At 51.9% G+C, this 19674-nt stretch overlaps 2 protein-coding genes across 4 annotated transcripts in view; both read left to right on the forward strand.

Annotated features, from left to right (window-relative positions):
* Positions 1-18375, forward strand: part of ARHGAP39 (Rho GTPase activating protein 39) — a 234914-nt gene extending 216539 nt beyond the window's left edge. For all 3 annotated transcript variants that reach the window (XM_077166465.1, XM_077166466.1, XM_077166464.1), the window contains exons 7-12: positions 10384-10476; positions 13184-13257; positions 15162-15361; positions 15934-16025; positions 16371-16540; positions 16670-18375. In XM_077166465.1, the coding sequence (XP_077022580.1) occupies positions 10384-10476; positions 13184-13257; positions 15162-15361; positions 15934-16025; positions 16371-16540; positions 16670-16864 (824 nt within the window). In that variant the 3' untranslated portion in view covers positions 16865-18375. The remainder of the gene's footprint in view (positions 1-10383; positions 10477-13183; positions 13258-15161; positions 15362-15933; positions 16026-16370; positions 16541-16669) is intronic.
* On the forward strand, positions 18369-19581 carry C6H8orf82 (chromosome 6 C8orf82 homolog). Its single transcript, XM_077163297.1, has 3 exons — positions 18369-18417; positions 18617-18864; positions 19276-19581. Exons 1-3 carry the CDS (start codon positions 18369-18371, stop codon positions 19498-19500), a joined length of 522 nt encoding a protein of 173 aa, XP_077019412.1. The 3' UTR covers positions 19501-19581.
* The last annotated feature ends 93 nt before the right edge of the window (positions 19582-19674 follow it).

Below are 19674 nucleotides of genomic sequence, written 5' to 3' on the forward strand. Positions count from 1 at the left end.
ACCTTGTATAAGGTAACGGATTCTCAGACTTTATATCAAAAGCATGACCAACAAATAAATTGGGTGGATGGAAATCTAGTGGTCAGTGAGAGGGAGGGGTAAGGGGTATGGTATGTATGAGTTTTTCTTTTTATTTCTTTTTCTGGAATGATGCAAATGTTCTAAGAAATGATCATGGTGATGAATATACAACTGTGTGATGATATTATAAGTCATTGATTGCACACCAAGTATGGAATGTTCATATGTTAAGAATGTTCGCGTTTATATGTTATTTTGTTTTGTCAATAAAAATATAAAAAAACAAAGACAATCTGAATAAACCATAAACTAATAATGCATGAATATTGGCTCATTAATTGTATGTATAATATGAATGTGAGATGTTAATAATAGGGGGAAGTGGAGGGTAGGGAAGTTTGGAAAATCTGTGCTTTCTTAGCAGTTTTTCTGTAAATCTAAAAGTGTTTAAAGTTTCTTTTAATTTAAAAAAATAAAAAGCATGACCAACAAAAGAAAAATAGATAAACTGGACTCCATCAAATTAAAAACTCTTGTTCATCAAAGGGCATTATCAAGAAACTGAAAAAACAACCTATAGAATGGGAGAAAATATTTGGAAGCCATATATCTGATAAGTGTTTAATATCCAGAATATAAAAATAACCCCTACAACTCAATATCAAAAAGACAAACAGCTTTACTTTTAAAATGGGCTAATGACTTGAACAGGTTTTTCTTCAAAGAAGATATACAGATGGCCAATGAGCACATGAAAAGATGATCAATATAACTAGCCATTAGGGAAATGCAACTCAAACACAATGAGTTCATACCCACTAAATGGTATTACTTCATACCCACTAAAATGGTATTACTTAAAAAAAAAAATGTGTTGGCGAGGATGTGGAGAAATGGAAACCCTTGTACACTGTTGGTGGCAATGTAAAATGGTGCATCTGCTGTGTAAACAGTTTGCAGTTTGGTGGTTCTTCAAAAGTTAAACAGAATTAACATATGACCTGGCAGTCTCACTTCTAGGTGTATATACCCAAAATAATTGAAAGTAGAGACTTGAACAGACCTTTTCACACCAGTATTCATGTAGCATTAGTCACCATTGCCAAAAGGTGGATCTGTTATCCATCAACAGATAAATATATAAACAAAATGCGGTAAATCCACGCAATGACTATAATGCAGCCATAAAAAGGGATGAAGTGCTCGTACATGGTATAACGGTTGAATTTTGAAGACATCCTGTTGAGTGAAATAAGCCAGACTCCAAAGGACAATAATGTATGATCTCACTCATGTGCAATAGAGTATACAGATTCGCAGTCAGTGATTAGAATCCTACCCCATGGGTGGGTGTAGGAAATGGGGAGGTAATGCTTAATTGGTACAAAGTTTCTATCTGTAGTGATAGGAAAGTTTTGTTGATGGTAATACAACATAGTGAAAGCAGTTAAAATGGGAAATTTTATATTGTATGTAGGTTACCAGAATAAACATTTTAAAAATATAAAAATACTTTGTGTGTTTGCACACAAACTTACAGAGTTTAGGAATGGATTAGCAATCATTAAAAGAAAACCTGGTTCAAGTGTGGAAAGCATTTACATAGTCAGATAGTAAAAAAACAACTGACCCCACCAAAATTATGTTGCATAGATAAAGCCTAAAACTGGAAAAAATCGAGTAGTAGTACAGGTAGCCCATGTATGGTATCTAGAGCTATGAAGGCCAGTGTCGTGAGGAATTACAGGAAGAGTGGTCGCTTCAGACAGTCCTGAAATTAATGACTTTTGTAATCAATATTGGAGATTTTTTAGACTCTAAAAATGTATATGCATAAAAAATGGAGGAAAAGGTAATTCAAAAGACAAAACATCACTGCTTTCTAGTTAAATCATTGTACAGGAACTTGTATCTGAATATAGGTTGACAAACACTGAATTCAAAAAAAGTAAATATGCCAGAATAAAAATCTAAAAAATGTTTTAAAAGAATGCTTGGTGTGCATGCACATTATGACCAAAGACAGATAAACTAATAAAGTCAAACAAAAATTTGAGCAATGGACTTCCTCCCACGTGAGACACAACAGGGAGACCGCACATCTCATGCAGCCATTAGAGGAGAGCCAGAGGAATGGCAGAAATAAACCATACTTTTAAAGACTTAGTGGGACATGTGGAGCAAGAGACTAGTTAAGCCGGAATTCGAGGGAGGGCAGAGCTTTTGAGATGAGCTGACAGTCAGCACCTGTTTCCTTCTGTGGGACAGTTAGAATGACTCCTTCAAGGCATGGGGAGCCAGTGGACCGCGCGGAGGATATCTGCCACAGGGAAGACAGACTGGCAGCGCTGGCTTGGAGAAGGCCTGATATTCTCACAAGCAGTGAGGACAACAAAGTCACGAGGCCAAACCCTCAGTCTTGGGGTTTGTTCATATGCAACTTATCCCCACAAAGGACAGTCTAAGCCTACTTAAAAATAGGCCTAAGAAAGAAGGTGCAGTTATAACAGAGAAGACAGGATTTAACAAATGAGTATGAGTGCTGAATATTATACTGATACTTCTTTTAGTCTCCAGTGTCTTAGAGCAGCTAGAAGTAAACATCTGAAACTGTGGAATTGTAACCCATACCAAACTCTGAAGTATGTTCTACAACTAATTGTTATGGTGTGCTTTGAAATTTATTGCATTTTTGTATCTGTGTCATTTTTCACAATAAAAACAAAAAACAGCACAGGCTAGTCTCTACCCACCCATTTTGGTGTGTTTGAGTTGTAATTTTTTCTACTCCTGTTTTGTTTTTAAAATTTGACATATCCATATATTTACACCTATCTATTATACAATTTTTTATAAGTGTAATTTTTTATAAATGACACCATGCTATATTTATTATTCTATCCTTTCCTTTTTTCATATGTTTACAATCACAAAATCAAAGCTAGGTCCTACATTTTATTCTACCAATTTTTGATTATTTACCTTTGGGCTTTTGTTCATCTAAAGTATCTTTTTGAGGACAGCATGAAGTTGTCATCATGTTTAATGGGCTTTCCCCCATCCACCATTTATAGATCGGTCATCCTAAGTTATATGTTGAATGTCCATTATTTCCCCCACTGACTTGTAATGCCACTTCTGTCATATTACCAAATTCCCAAACATGCATGGGTCTATTTCTGAGCTCTTTATTCTTTTCAAGCAGTCTATTTTTATACTTCTGCACTAATGTCACATTGTTTTAATTTCTGCACCTTTGGAATATATTGCTTTCTTGTAAATTCTCCCAATTTGGCTTTCCCCGATTCACCCCCCCCCCTCAAAAAAAGGATGTTTTAAGCTATTGTTCTAGTTTGCTAGCTGCTAGAATGCAATATACCAGAAATGGAATGGCATTTAAAAAAGGGAATTTAATAGGTTGCTAGTTTACACTTCTAAGGCTGAGAAAATGTCCCAGTTAAAGCAAGTCTATAGAAATGTCCAACCTAAGGCATCCAGGGAAAGATACCTTGGTTCAAAAAGGCCAGTGAAGTTCAGGGTTTCTTTCTCAAGTGGAAGGGTACATGGCGAACACAGAGTTTCTCTCTCATCTGAAAGGGCACATGGTGAGCATGGCGAAATCTGCTAGCTTTCCCTCCTGGCTTCCTGTTTCATGAAGCTCCCCGGGAGGCATTTTCCTTCTTCATCTCCAAACGTCGCTGGCTGGTAGACTCTGCTTCTTGAGGTTGTGTTGTTCTGTTCTGCTCTCTCTGAATCTCTTCCTTTCTCCAAAATGTTTCCTCTTTTATAGGACTCCAGAAACTAATCAAGACCCACCCAAATGGGTGGAGACACGCCTCCAGCTAATCCAGTTTAAGAACCACTCTTGATTAAATCACATCTCCAGGGAGATGATCTAATTACAGTTTCAAACATACAATACTGAATAGGGATTAGAAGAAACGGCTGCCTTTACAAAATGGGATTAGTATTAAAACATGGCTTTTCTAGGGTACATACATTATTTCAAACCAGCACAGCTATTTTTCCTCCTCAAACTTTTTTTTACATTACATTATAGAAAATTTAAAACATTAAAAAAAGTAAAGAAAATAGGATAGTGAACTCCCATCTGCCCATCCCCCAGTTTCAACAATTGTCACTTCAAGCCCAATCTTTTTTTATCTATCCACGCTTAAACCCTACCCCCACTCCAGGTTCTTTTGAAGCAAATTTCCGGTACTATGTCATTTTATCTGTGAACATTTCTTTAATTCTTTCTGTACGTATATTCCATAAATGCTTTAGAATCAGTTTGCTAAGTTCTATATATATTTTGATGGAGTTTTTATATTTTCACTGACTTAAAAAATTTAGGATTCACTTTTTTACAATGTTAAATCTTATCCATGGATAGTGGCCTTTCTCTCCCTACATTCAATTTTTTTTGCCTTTTAATAAATGTTTATGGTTTTCTCTATAAAGTCTTGCTCATTTTTCTCAGATTTTGCTTTGACTATGAAAAATTACAGATTTTTCTGTTAACTATGAATGACACACTTTTAAATTATATTTCCCATTTGGTTATTGCTGGTGTAACAAAGGACTATTAATTTTGTAGATTCTTTTTCTCTACACTCTTGCCAAAATCTTGTATTAATCTTGATAGTTTATTCACAGATTTTCTTAGATAATATATGTAGCCAAGCATGTCATCTATAATAAAATGGTAGTTTTGCTCTACAAAAAAATAATAGGCCTAAGAATCACCCCCCAGAGAACCTCTTTTGTTGCTCAGATGTGTCCTCTCTCTCAGCCAACACAGCAATTAAACTCACTGCCCTCCCGCTCTGTACGTGGGACATGACTCCCAGAGCTGTAAATCTCCCTGGCAATGTGGGATAGAAATCCTCGAATGAGCTGGGACTCAGCCTCACAGGATTGAGAAAACCTTCTCGACCAAAAGGGGGAAGAGAAAAATGAGACAGAATAAAGTGTCAGTGGCTGAGAGATTTCAAACAGAGTTGAGAGGTTATCCTGGAGGTTATTCTTATGCATTATATAGATAACCCCTTTTTAGTTTTAGGTGTATTAGAGAAGCTAGAGAGAACTGCCTGAAACTGTAGAGCTATGTTCTAGTAGCCGTGTCTCTTGAAGATGATTGTATAATGATACAGCTTTCACAAAGTGACTGTGTGATTGTGAAAACCTTGCTCTGATGCTCCTTTTATCTATGGTATGGACAGATGAGTAAAAAATATGGATTAAAAATAAATAATAGGAGGAACAAATGTTAAAATAAATTGAGTAGAGGGAAATACTAGTGGTCAGTGAGAAGGAGGGGTAAGGGGTATGGTATGTATGAGTTTTTTCTTTTTATTCCTTTTTCTGGACTGATGTAAATGTTCTAAAAATGATCGTGGTGATGAATATACAACTATGTGATGATATCGTGGGCCACTGATTGCACACCGAGTATGGAATTTTCATACATTAAGAATGTTCGTGTTGTATGTTGGTCGGTTTTACTAATAAAAATTTTTAAAAAAGAAAGAAAAAGTGGGGCTGGCATGACATATTAGAAATTGAAAATGCCCCAAATGTGGAGGTGGCTGGTTTTTCCCACACTGTAGTTCTTTGCTATAACAGGCTAGGGAGCCAGACCAAGAGCTTCTGAAAGGCAGCATGCTGTTTGGGTGGCAGAGTCCTGGTGGGTGCCTACATCTGACAGATACTGAAAGTGCTGGGTGGGGAGGCAAGGGGTACAGGGGCGGGTGGAGAAGGCCGGAGGCTCAGGAGCTCAGCTCAGAGCTGATGGGCAGAATCTCCTGGACTGCTGGGCTTTCTCCCGAAAGCTCAGGAGAGTCAGACCTAAGGAGCTGGTAGGCTGGGTCCCTGATTTCCTAATCTCCCTGGAGCCAAAAATTACTAGGGAAATGTGATCAATAAGGGGGTGGGGGCACAGGAAATGGGGGGCACAGGAAATGGAAGCAATTCATAGATGACCCATACTTTAGTTTCCTGGGCTGTTCAAGCAAATACCATGCACTGGGCTGGTATAAATAACAGGAATTTATTGGCCCACGGTTTTGAAGCTAGAAGTTCAAATCAAGGCGTCATCAAGGTGATACTTTCTTCCCACAGGACTGTCATTCTGAGACTGGCTACCAGTGACCATTGGTCCTGGGCTCCTCTGTCACATGCCAGAGCACGTGGTGGCCTCTCTTCTTCAGCTCTTCTTCCTCTGGTCTCTCTCTCTCTCTTTGAATTTCATTCTCTTACAAAGGACTCCAGTGAGAGGACTAAGATCCATTCTAAAGGAGGTGGGCCACACCTTAACTGAAAAGCAGCCTCATCAGAAGGCACTACAGGAAAGGATTAAGTTTAAAAGCATGAACATACAGCTCCAAACCACCACAACCCATATTTTGGAGTAAGCAGATAAAGGGCTTTAAAATCACTATGATTAATGTGTTAAGGAAAATATGGGCAAAATAGATGAAAAAAATGGACCATTTCAACAGAGAACTGGAATATATGAAAAAGATTTAAGTGGACATTCTGGAATTGAAATAAATAATATCCAAAATTAAAGACCCATTAGATGGGTTTAATGGCAGACTAGAAAATATCCAAACTGACCCACAGAAAATGAATGGATTAAAAAAAAGAATTACAGCACCTGAGAGCATATGTTACATAGTCAAAAGGTATAATATATAATTTGAGTCCCAGAAAGGAGAGGAGAGAGAGCAAATGGAAAAGGCAATATTTGAAGAAATAATGGCCAAGAAATTTCCAAAACTAACAGAAGACATCAACCCACAGATTCAAGAAACTCAGCCAACTCTTAGACACACGTGGTGCAGCTGCTGAAAAGCAGAGAAGAGGAAATGTTCAATGCAGGCAGAGCCAAAAAGGCCCCTGAAAGGAGCAGCGTTCAAATCGCCACATTCTCCAGGTGCTGAAAGCAGAACAGCCCCAAGCAGAGGTCTATGCCCGGCAAAACCCGCAGGAACTGGGTAAAAGGCCACGCAGCATCTCTCTATAAAGACATTTACAGACCCAAAAAACCAAAATGAAAACCCAATAAGGTAAAAATCAAAGAACAAACTTTAGACTTGCCTCGAGTAACTTCTTTCCTCAGAGGCAGGCACACCGCGCTTTATTCACTTCCCTTTATCTCTGTCTTCAGATTGGGAGTCTGTAGCAGCCTGTCAGCCCACTCTCTACCTCTGCAGTGCACTGTGACCGCTCTGTAGTGTTAAATGCCAGAAGCCTGGCCTCTGTGTCTAGGGGAAATTTTGTTGTTTTATTTTGGAGGTGGGAGGTGGTCATCTGCTGATGCTAGAACAGCTCCAGCCTCTGCTCCCAGCAGCCCTTGCCGCACAGACGGGCCACTGCGGCCCAGGGCTCAGCCGTGGGGTCAGTATCAGCCCTGTGTTCCGCTGAATAGTTTGGCGACCTGAGGCACATTTATCTTAATAAACATTGTATTTTACCAGAATATTGTATCTATAAGCTGTAAGAATCTTCCCCCCTCCCAACCATGGGAGTTTTTTCTTTTTTAGCAGTTCTGTTCACACACTGCTCCAACCTGAGTGCATATTCAGTGGCTCTTAGTGTAGTCGTATGGTTATGCCTTCACCACTGCGGTCAGTGTGAAAAACACCCCATACCCCCATTATTGGCATTCAGCTTTGGTGTGGTGCCTTTTTTACAATTAATAAAATAATATCACAACATTACCATTAATTATAATCCTTAGACTGCATTAATTGTATTTTCCCCATCCATCACCCTTGTAATAGTGTAATATTATTAACACCTTTTAATAGTGACGTACGTTTGCTCAAGTTCACGGAAGACCGTTCCTATGTTTGTACAGTAAGCCACCGTCATCGTCCACTCTTTTCTCTAAGGTATCCAGTCCCACTTTTTATCTCCTAGCTTTCCTTCTGGTGACTTAAGAGACCCTGATCCTCCTTCAGCCACACTCACCCTCCGCTCCGCCCCTTATGCTTGACCTGGGTCTGCCTCCCTAGCACTGGGCCGCACGTTCTGAGCCCTCACGCTCAACCACGTGGACTGTCCCAGGCTCCTTAAGCTTCGACCACCCCACCTGGCCTCTGCCCTCTGTGTCCTGAGCACATGCCACCTCCCATGTGCGCCCTGCAGCCAGACAGACGCACCTGTCGTCCTGTGGCTCCACCTGCTTCCTCTCTCCCTCTTGTCAGAACATCTATCTGTTTGCCCTGAGGCACTTTTTTCCCCTGAGCAAAGACGGTGACTCTTCACTCTGAATATTCCGACATGTTTCCCTGGGAGCAAAAGATCACCATTCCACCTTGCAGCCGTGATTCGGGCAGGTCATGCTCGGTAGTGCCCACACCCCACTCCTTGGCCCGTGCTCCCCTTTGTCCGTTTCACTTCTCCCATCCAGGGAAGTGGCTCGCAGTCGGCTCTGGTGTCTCTTTAACCATCTTCAGTCTGGCACTTCCTCCGTCGTTCGTCAGGGAGAGTGTGGGCCTGCTGCTTTGCAGAATGTCCTTCTATCTGGGCTTGTCTCGTCACTCAGCTCTGATGAGGCTTTCTGGGCAGAAATGCTACCCAGAGGCGCTGGGCCTTTCCAGTGGGTGGCTTCAGGAGGCCCAGGGTGCCAGGGCCACCACTGGTGTGTTAGCGCTGACGCCCAGCCAGAGGGTCAGATTTCTTTACTCATCTCCCCCTTTCTAATTAATAAGTAATCTGTTGCAAGATAAGATGAGATGAAACTGTGTAATTGTCTTTTTCCTCAAGAAATTTTCCCAATGATTTTAGTATCCATTGATGACTCTTGCCTCCGTCAGTTGTTACTGTAATGGTTGAAAATGATGATTTTCTGTGGTCAGAGCTCCATGAAGAGAGCAGTATCTGTGAGGCTTAGGGCGGGAGGTCAGCAGGGCAGACCCACTGGGGCTCTGAGGGGACATAGAAGTTGAAATTTTATTCCAAGATCAAGAGAAAGCCATATTGGAAGGGTGGGGTTTTGCCCTGAAAGTGTTTTTTTTTGCCCTGAAGCTGTTTATAGTAGTTGTGGGTTTACAGGAATATCATGCAGAAAGTAGAGTTTTCAGATACTACCCCTCACCTTCGTATTATTAACATTTTGCATTCACTGGTACATGTATTCATGTTGACGAATCAATATTATCTACAGTTTTATTAGGAACTAACATCCGTAGCTGACATGAGAGTTTCCCACCACTCTCAGCCTTCACAGTCTTAGCTCAGCATGCCTGTCTCTTGGTTCTGGCTGATGCTGGCAGGTGTGGGAGAGAGGGGCTCAGGGATAGAGAGTGGCTGAGCCTGGAGAGACCTGATTCAGAGGAGCTGCCATCCCGGAAGCCCTTCCTCCTCTTCCTCCATATTCCCACTGTGCCTTGAGTGACAGGCCTGCTCTGGGCCCCCAGCCCCGCGAGTCTCACTTTAGAGAAGGGTGCCCAGCAGGCAGCTGTCCAGCTGTCCAGGTCTCCCCAGCCCAACATGGCCCTGCGGACTGGGAGGCCTGGGCCGGTCAGTTTACCCCGTGTGAGGCTGTGGACTTACCTGCTGCCCAGCATCGTGTGGCGCCACACCACACCATCCACTTGTTTGGTTTGGGGGCTTGTGTGGTGGGCAGGCCGGGCATCACATCAAGTACCAGTCCCAGCACCATGGCCCGGGCCTTGACCCAGCTTCAGCTACCCAGCACACAACTGTTAGGAACCAGACACAGGGCTGGGGTCTCCTCCGGGGCCTCTCCGCCTGGATATTGGCCACAGGGGACACAAGCTGCCTGCACACTAGCCCTCATGCCATGGCACCTTCCCTGCGCTTCCTGCATGAGGAGGCCAACTCACTGTCCAGACAGGGTCCAGATGGGACCCTAGCTCCGTCATTCAGCCCCATATGCGCACACATACACACACACGTTGACATGCATGCATACCACAGGTGTGCCAGGACACGCGCACACATACCACAGGTGTGCCAAGATACACTCACACTTAGCCCAAGTGTGCCAAAACACGCTCACGCACACCCCACAGGTGCTGAGCACTCATTCACACCCTTCCCATCCCTGCCGGGAGTCTAAGCAGGAAGCAGACACCCACAGAGACTCCCCTCACCTCCTGTACTCCCAGGGACCTCAGCAGGGGATCCGCCCCAGAGCCCGATAGGCCTTTGACCCCATCAGCCAGAAGACCTCAGGCCCTGTGTCCCCTCAGGAATCAAGCAGGTGGCAGCAGAAATGTGGTGGCCCCCAGCAGCCCAGGGTCCTCCTTGCCAGTGGGTCGGAGGCCACATGGACGAGCGTTGGGCCTTGTGTCTGTGGTCCTCATGCTTCTGTTTGCTCCCCAGTGACACAGCACATAAAAGAGCTCCTGGAAAGAAACGCTAAGAAGAAGTCCAAATTGAGAAAGAAACCCAAGCCTTATGTTGAAGAGCCGGATGGTAGGGCCCTCTCTGTAGCACCCACATGGGCAGCTACGCCTGTGCCTAGCTCTGCTCTTTCCAGCCTCGGCCGCCCTGGCCCTCTTCTCTAACAGCTTCTGGGCTGCGGGGCAGGGGCAACACTAACCACCAGGCTTGAAAGCTCCTAAGCCAGAGCCCGGGGTGAAGTGGGGTGGGGAAGCTCCTGGAAAGGCCCTTTTCCTGGTGCCTTTTCCCCCTCGCATGCTGGGTTTTTCTGGGGGCCTGGCCGGGTGAGGAGCCTGCCAAGCCCACCACACGTCAGGTGAGCCAGTGGGGTACACCTGCCTCCCAGCCCTCATCTGCCCTGGGGGTGTCACCAGGCACATCTATTGCTCTTAAGACATCCTGTCACCTATTCTGTGCCTACCTCTTCTTCCCATGAGACCACTTACTCAGGCATCTATCCCTTTTCCTCCAGGGAGCCCCACTGACTGCACGCTCTTGGGCCACAGGAGGCTGCAGGAGCATGGAGGGGCTGGTATGGCTGGGGCAGGACGGCACCTACAGCCCCAGAGTTTATCTTCACCCCGGGGCCTCCATGGCTTTCCTCAGCAGTCCAGAGTAGAACCCGTCCCACCCTCTCCGAAGGTCCCTGAGAGAGCTCGATTCTGGGCTGTGGTGCCACACAGGAATTCCCCAGTGGTCTGCATTCCCCCGCCACCCCATTTCCAAGTTGGGGGGGGGTCAGCCAGTGGGAGGGAGTAGACATGCTGAGGCTCAGTAGGAGCTGCAGGGCATCATGTCCATGGGCCCTGACCCTCAAAGGGCTGGCATCCGTGGAGAGAAGGGAGCCAGGCTTAGGGCCAGTGGCGTCACCTGGACACATATGGCTTTTCAAGGGCCTGCCCGGGCACAGCATGGGCTTGGCGAGAGCTGCTTCTGTCAGCTTGTGATCAGGGCTTGGACGCCCCATCTGTGAGATGGGTTGAGGCATGACTGCAGCAGGGCATGCAGTGGGCTCAGATCTGAATGACCACATGGACACTGCCTGTTCCTCCACACCTTGGGTGCCTGGCCTCTGGCCTGCAGTACTAGCCATGTCCCTGAGTGCCTGCTGGGAGAGCTTCCACTCAGGGGACCAGCTGGGGAGGGGTGGGCTGCAAGGCTGTCCTGGAACAGCTGCACCCAGGCATGACCCAGGCAGGGCAGAGGTGTTGCCCAGCCCAGTGCTTTGGCCAGTGGACAGCAGACTCGAGCCAGCAAGCCCAGGGAGAGCCTGTCAGGATGCCTGTGGGATCAGGTCCCAGGCAGCTCAGACCAAAAGGTCTGGGCATTTGCCCCCAAACAGGCAACCTTGGGACAGGGGTTAGAACATGCCAGCCCCAGGTCAGGCTGCAATGAAATGAGACACGGGACCTGGACCCCTTTGTTTGCCCTAGCCAGAGACCCCACTTATGCCACCCACCACGTGACAGGGAGACTGGGGTGAGGAGACACTGCCCTGGACATCCCAGGTCGGGGGAAATGAATTCTGGGCTCCAGCCAAGCTCCTGGCTTTTTGCTCCAAGTTCCCAGTGGCTTGAGATATTTCTCAAGACAAAAACACTCTATGAGAATTTTTAGTTGTGGTCTTTGTGGTTACCCTAAAAAATTCCCTTTAGCAATCAGAGCAGTAATTAGAAGTTAAAAGAATTTTCAGACTGAACCTTATTTCTTAAGTGTTCTACAAGCTCAAGTCCAAACAGCTGGGCTCTCATAAGTCCATAAGAAGCTGCTGCTTTCAGAGGCCCTGGCGGTCAGCTCTGAGAGCTAGGTCTCCGGGCTTCCACCCCCAGCCAGCTGTGGCAGAGCTACCTAGAAGCCCAAGATTTAGTCCAGCTGTCTGCCTGTGCCACCCTGGTGGAAGACCCCCTTCCCCTCCCTCCCCTTTCTTCCTCCCTCTGACCCCCTCTCCTTGTCTCACCTATGCTCCCACAGGCCTTGTCCATCTTTGTCTCTCCCAGAGCTCCCTGGTCCTGGAGCTCCTTGCCTAAGGGAATGCTGGGTTCAGCTGACCCGCCCAGCCCACCCGCTGGCCTCCTGGGCAGCCAGAGCCTCTGCTGAGGGCAGGGTTGGCAAGAAATGAGGCCATGCACCCTGTCCAGTCACTGCGGCTTTTGGTCCTGAGGAAGAGCCCAGAAATGGATGCCAGTGGTGACCCCCTGGCACTCCTCACTGACACCACCCCCCCCCCCGAGGCCTTCAGAGCTGAAGGAGGGCTGAGCCCGCCGTCTGGCTAGCAGAGGGTTCTCTGAGCTTAGAGCTCCTTTCCCAGCTCTGGCTGGGTGCCACCTCTGCTTCTACAGCCCTGCAGGCAGGCCCACGTGCTCCTCCCAAAGGAAAGGACTGGAGCAGGGGGTGCAGAGAGCCCAAGAGCAACCCTCCTGCTCTTGGCCTGCTGCCTGCTGACCCCCAGCCTCTATGCCAGAGACGGCTGGAGGCAGAGGGGTCCCCAAGGCCCAGCTGGAGGGTCTGCCCTGAGCCTCTGCCCTCCCTGGCAGGGGTGGCTATGGGGAGAGTGGGTGGGCTTTGGGTGGGGAGGGTCTCCTTGCTTTTCTGCTTTGAATCTGCTCTGAGGGGCACTGCCCGGGAGAACAGGCAGACTGCTGCTGGGCGGGGGCTGGCGGCGCCCCTGCCCTTACTTCCACTCTGCAGCCCCCATGCAACCTTTCCAGCACGCCCACTGACTAGCTCTGCTCTCTTTCAGGGGTGGCCATAAGCACATACGCCAAGTATTGTTACCACAAGCTACAGAGGGCCGCCCTAACCGGGGCCAAGAAGGTACACGCACTGCTCGGGGAGGTCAGGGCAGGGGCGGGCAGGTGGGGGGCCCACGAAACCCCTGGGAAGAGAAGACGGGGCTGGAGCCCTGGGTCCCTTTGTTCACAGAGGGTGAGGGACCCCCGCAGCCTGAGGGGAGGCAGGCAGAACCCAGAGGATGAGGGACATGGGAATGCATGGGGGTTGTGGCGAAGCCACGGGCAGTCTCCCTGCTTAGGGGCCAGGACTGCCCCAGAGAGGGACATCAGACAAGCGGGCCCTTTGCTTTTGCCCCTCCTCAGAGCCATGGGCAGCCCTGGGTTGGGGAGAAGAGCCCACTTTGGGAGCTTTACCTCCTATACCCCTCATGGGATACCCACCTGTGTCCAGACCCCAGTTCAGGGGCCAGTGCTGGCCAGGCAGCCCGAGTTTGGTGTCAGCCACGGGCTGGGCCAGCAAGTGGCAGGTCTGGGTGAGGTTGGGCAGGTGCCGTGGCAGCAGGGCTCTGGGTACCTGCAGCTCCTGATCCCAAGGGCACCTGGCCCTCCCCATGTGCAGCCTGCCATGGTTGGGGGGTAGGCCCCAGGGTCCAGTCTGTGGTGCCTCCTCCCCATATCCAGGAGCCATGCAAGGGGCCTCCTGCAGCCCAGGACTCAGGGACCCCACCCCACAGGGGCCTTCCGGGCAGCCAGGACAAAGGTGGCCATCTGTGCAGCTCTGCTCCCCGGCTTCCGTGGGCACCAGCCTGCTGCTTCGGAGCTTCCAGCTGCTCTCTGCCACTGAGCCGGGAGCCCTGGCCACAAGGCTGAGCCCCACATCCTCCTTGAGCCTGAGGCGAGGCCACCAGACCAGACTGGGCCTGCTCCAGGGGTCGCAGGAGCCTCAACCCTGCTTGGGAAGGGTCTGCAACAGGTTTCCAGAAGAGGAAGTGGGCCCAGGCAGGCGAGGGCACAGGGAATACAGTGGCGCTTGAGAAGGTTTGACCATGAAGGTTTAGGGATATGGTCTGTTGGCTTCCTGGGAGCTGCTGCTGGAGTCTGGTCCCATCAGAGCTGAGGGGCCGCTAGCCCTGGGTGTCCATGAACAGAGAGGCATGGTTTGGGAGATAAGCCCATTTATCTCTGAGGTGGAAAACCCAGTAGACTGCTGGGCAGGCGGAGGTGCGGGCACTGTGGGTCTGGGCTGTGCTGCCGGCCCCGGGCTCCCCTTCCTTGTCCACTCTGGCTGCCCACTCCCCTACCCATGTCCCCATGGCTGCCTCTTGCCCACCCCATCCCAGCCCAGACCCCAAAGTTGCCTGGACTTCCCCCTGGCCAGCCTTGGCCCCGCTCACTCACTCCTGTCTTTACCTGGCCAGGTGCGACTTGCTCACTTGCTCCAAACCCTCTTCAAGCAGCTCTCCCCCAGTCTCTTGTGCCAGGCCCACTCCCACTCAAGAAAGTGCTCAGGCCTTGCTGCCTCCTGGCACGCCTTCATCTGTTAAAGACCACCACTCTGTCCCACACCCATTTCCATCCAGACTAGCTGTCCCCCAGAGCTCACAAGGCTACACCCAGACACCCAGATACACGCCCCTGGGCTTCTTCCTGCTCCACCCCTCTCCTCCTGAAGTGGTGGCCCTGAGGAACATCTAACCCCTGCTGTGGTCCCTAGGCGACTCCCAGGCTGACCCAGCCAGGGATCACTCCTGTCCTCCTCCCGTGTGACCAGTGAGGTTTGAAGCTTGGGCACGCTGGAGGTGACACAGCAGGAGGTCCAGGGGCCTGAGCACACAGCCAGGCCCCAGGGTGGCACAGGCCCTAGCATTTGCTGGGTAAGAGGAAGTAGGGGCCAGGCAGACAGGAGAGGGCCTAGTTGGGGGAGGGGGGAGGGCTCCAAGCAGAGCAGGGTCTGGTCCAGGACAGGAGAGCTGCGTCCTCTTGCAGGGGCTGCGGAAGCCCACCGTGGAGGAGATCCGGCATGCTAGGAGCGCCGTGTTCAGTCCATCCATGTTCGGCAGCGCACTGCAGGAGGTGATGAGCGCGCAGAAGGAGCGCTACCCTGACCGGCAGCTGCCCTGGGTACAGACGCGGCTGTCTGAGGAGGTGCTGGCACTCAATGGCGACCAAACGGAGGGCATCTTCAGGTGCAAGGGATGGGGCCATGGGTACAGGACACCTCCAAGGGAGGTGTGCAGGGGGCATTTGGAGTGGGAGGTTCCTCTGTGAGTGGAGAGGCCAGCCAGAGAGGCAGGGCCCACCCCCAGGAGAGCAGTGAACTCCAACCCCAGGGCACCACTGCAGCAAGCACTGCAGGCCAGCTGGGAACCTGAGACACTGTGCTGGAGTTTGGCTCAGAGTCTTAACCTGCAGCCCTCAGCTGCCCTGGACAAGATAGCCCTGGCCTTGGAGCCAGCTTTGAGGACTGAGCAGCTGTCCCAGTAGCTCCTCACTGGGGTGGACACGGGGCCTTGTGGGCCAGGTGGCCATGGTTTTCCCAGTAGGCCAGGGCACCCAGGCCCCACAGGCTAGCCTGTTCCTGTAAGGCATCTACATGGTCCCCCAGCAGAGGGACCAGGAAGGCAGGGCAGGTAGGGACAAGAGCCCCGAGGAGGGCAGTGAGGTGCCAGGTAGGGCTGGGAGCAGCTGAGAGATCCTGTCCCCACGAACCCCACACTCTGGGACACACCACCCCCAAGACCTGCTCTGTCCTCTGCAGGGTCCCTGGGGACATTGACGAGGTAAACGCCCTGAAGCTGCAAGTGGACCAGTGGAAGGTGCCCACAGGCCTGGAGGACCCCCACGTCCCTGGTGAGAGCCGGGGGCAGGGGCAGCCAGGGCACAGCGGGAAGGGGGCCCCAGATCACTGGGTCATGCCTACAGTCCCCGCCCCCATCTGTCACCCTGACTGGGCTTTTCCCAGGCAGGGCAGCCAGGGCACAGCTGGAGGCTCCCCAGGCCTCCAGCCCCTCCACAACAACCCCTCCCAGCAGCACCATCCTTCCCTGGAGAACTCTTATTTTGTTCATCCCATTCTGCATGAGCCCCCTACCCCTCCGAGGGTCGAGGCCAAGCCTGAAGGACGATGCAAGGTTTCTGGGGTCTGAAGCCTTCTCCTGACCCCGGGCCCGCCGGGCCCACCTGCCTTGTCTGCAGCCTCGCTGCTGAAGCTGTGGTACCGGGAGCTGGAGGAGCCGCTGATCCCGCCTGAATTCTACGAGCGCTGCATTGCACACTACGAGAGCCCGGAGGCCGCCGTGGCCGTGGTGCACGCGCTTCCGCGCATCAACCGCATGGTGCTTTGCTACCTCATCCGCTTCCTGCAGGTGCAGCACCCCAGGCGCCCCGGCCCGCCACAGCCCACCCCCTCTCCCCCAGCAACCTCTCCCCTGGCCCCGCACCCCTACCCCCACCCCAGCCCCAGCCCCGAGCCCACTCTCCTCCCCACCCCGCAGGTATTCGCACAACCCGCCAATGTGGCTGTCACCAAGATGGACATCAGCAACCTGGCCATGGTGATGGCCCCTAACTGCCTGCGCTGCCAGTCGGACGATCCGCGTGTCATTTTCGAGAACACACGCAAAGAGATGTCCTTCCTGCGGGTGCTTATCCAGCATCTGGACACCAGCTTCATGGAGGGCGTGCTCTAGTGGGGGCTCCTGGGGTGGGGGAAGGACTGGGGTGGGGGAAAGATGGGGGAGCACGCAGGGAGGGGGGAGGGAAATCTCAGCCACCGAGGTAAGCATGCCTGGCCCTGCCCGATGCCCGCGCCCCATGGGCCGCCCTGGACTGGGCCTGCACCTCTCCCCACCTCAAGCAGGAATCCAGCACCAGCCCTCCGAGCACAGGGGCCCCTAGAACCCACCATCCTCCTTCCCCACCCAAGCCCTGGTGCCCAGGCACGCCCAGGGCCCCTTGCTGAGTCTGAGGGTGCAGCCCCAACAGGGCAGACAGCCTGCAGGAAGAGCGGCTCTGGGCCCCAATTCGTGGACAGCTCCACCTCATGGCCACTCCCTGTCGGCACCGCCTTGCCCATCACCACCTGTGGGGTCAGCCCCAGGAGGGCCGGCACCCCTGCCCTGAGAAAGTGCCTTCTGTTTCCTGGAGCTGAGCTGACACTGCCTCTCCCTCCAGGCCCGGGCTGGGGGTACCCGGCCCCCATGCCATGAGGCTTTCTGCGGTCAGACCTGCCCCGCCTGGGCTCTGCCCACTGTCCCCCTCTCCTTTCCTTCCTCCTCCTGGTCCTGATTTGCAGCTCCCCAGCCTATCAGGAGAGCTGCCCTGCACACCATGCCCTCTCCAGCCCTGCCCCCTCCTTCACCACCTCCCCACCTGTTGCCTGAGCAAAGTGAATTTTACACAGGAGTATGGGGACTCCAGGCCACTGGCTGTACAGCTAGTCCACACCCTGGCAAGAACTCTGGGCTGGGGAGGGCACCCAAGCCAAGGTCCTCTGGGGTGGGGGCAGGGCTGGGCAGGCAGGGAAGGGGTGGGGGGGTGAGAATATTTTTTCTTAAGGTACCTATAAATCCAGAATCTATCCTGCATCCCAGCTCCGCCTGTGTATAGAGATATAAATAGAGCGAAAGATATAAGAACTAAATTTGCTAACAACATAGTTTTAACCCAAACGCTATTTATCTCTGAGCCGTCATCCCTGTCCTCTGCAAAGCAAGTTGGTAGCTTTCTTTAATTTTCTTCTCCAACCTTCTTTGGCTTCTGACCAAAAGCCAAATCCTGCCCCGACCCCACCCCCACCCCCATCCCAGACCTGCAGCAGCTAAGAGGGAAGAAACCCATAGCTGGGGGCCAGTGAGGGAGCAGAGCTGCGGGGAGCGGGGTTCTCCCAGACTCACAGTTTGTACATTTCCCATTATGGAATTTTGAGTTCCAATTGTTGTAAAACTTAATTTTCCCCTAGTTTATATATATATATATATATATATATATATTTTTTTTTTAGAGTTGAGTTTTTATTTATTATTGAACACGAAAAAGCCTAGCCCTGCCCGAGGCCAGAGTCCCCGCGGGGATCGGCCTGCGGCACCCCAGGAAAGTATCTTCCTCAGGGGGGCTCTGGGCCTGAGGCCCGACCGACCGACCGGCCTGCCGCACGGACTCAGAAAAATTCCACTTGGTGTGAATAAACCACGTATGGACACCTGCCGAGCCGTGGTCACTGCCGCCGCCTCCCACTCCCGGGGTGGGGGACTGGGTTGTAGGCTCCGAGGGCAGAGTCGGGCGGTACAGGACAAGGGGCCGGCCCGCTGCGGGCAGGGAGACTAGCGGAACCGCCCATGCGCCGCGAGGAAGGGATAGCCCCGCACGGCAAGCAGGGACGCCATCTGCGGCCGGCGTTGGGGTGGAGGCTGGGGCGGCGCGACACGCCCCGGAACACTAAGGCCAAGGCCGCGACGCCGGGGGACGTGTGGTCACGCTGCGCCGCCTTGGGGTAGGCGGCCGCTTCCGGCGCGGCAAAGAGATGTGGCCACGGAGCGGAGCATACCGGGCCCGGGCCTGTGCCTTGGCCTTGGCCCCATCGCGGGGAGCCCGGGCCTGCGGAAGGGGTGGAGACGTCTTCTACACGCAGGGCCAGAGCCCGGAGCCCCGGACTCGCGAGTACTTCTACTTCGTGGATCACCAGGGCCAGGTGACGCCGCGGGCGGGGAGGGATGGTTGCGAGAGAAGGCGGGGCGTGTGAAGGGGCCCTAGGGAGGGGCGGGGTAGGACTCGGCTCCCAGCACCAGCCGAACCCCCCCCGCAGGCCACCAGCCCGAGCGCTGGATTTCTGGAAGGCCTGCGGAGGGCACGTCCGGGAGGAACAGGCACATGTGATAAACGTGAAAGGAGGAAAAAGCTCTTCCCAGCCCAGAGAAACTGGTTGCGAGAAGGCGTGGCGGGGCGCGGGATGGGGGCGGAGCGGTCTGTAGGGCCTGTCGCTTTCCCACGCTGCTCCCAGGACACGGGGCGCACAGGCTACACGCTCCACCCCTCGGTGGGTCGGCTCCGTGGGGGCCTCACGCGGGGACTCGTGGCCCGTGGCCTGCCCGTCTGTCTGCAGCTTTTCCTGGATGATACCAAAGTGAAGAACTTCACCACCTGCTTCAAAGGTACCGCTGGGTCCCGTCACTGCCACCTTCCTTCCCCTTTGGGCCAGCCCCCTACCCTGCCGTCCAAGGCCCCGCCGCCTCCTCTCGCCAGGACCTGGGCGCTCGGCGTGTGGTCAGTAGCCGCACCCTTCGCTCCCCAGACCTGCAGTTCCTGGTCACCTTCTTTTCCCGCCTGACACCCAACCGCAGCGGGCGCTACGAAGCCGCCTTCCCGTTCCTTTCACCCTGCGGAAGGGAGCGCAACTTCCTGCGCTGCGAGGACCGGCCTGTGGTCTTCACGCATCTGCTGGCCGGGGGCCCTGGGTCCCCGCGCCTCTCCTACTGCGGCGGCGGTGAGGCCCTGTCTGTGC

The sequence above is a fragment of the Tamandua tetradactyla genome, chromosome 6, assembly GCF_023851605.1.
Source record: "Tamandua tetradactyla isolate mTamTet1 chromosome 6, mTamTet1.pri, whole genome shotgun sequence".
In the NCBI taxonomy this organism is placed as follows: Eukaryota; Metazoa; Chordata; class Mammalia; order Pilosa; family Myrmecophagidae; genus Tamandua; species Tamandua tetradactyla.

What these genes read in the sequence shown, in the direction of transcription:
- C6H8orf82 (XM_077163297.1), top strand. Translation starts at nt 18,369, where the DNA reads ATGGACACCTGCCGAGCCGTGGTCACTGCCGCCGCCTCCCACTCCCGG. An exon ending in CGCCGCCTCCCACTCCCGGG is followed by an intron (nt 18,418 to 18,616) that starts GTGGGGGACTGG and finishes CGGAACACTAAG; the next exon opens with GCCAAGGCCGCGACGCCGGG. An exon ending in TCGTGGATCACCAGGGCCAG is followed by an intron (nt 18,865 to 19,275) that starts GTGACGCCGCGG and finishes GTCTGTCTGCAG; the next exon opens with CTTTTCCTGGATGATACCAA.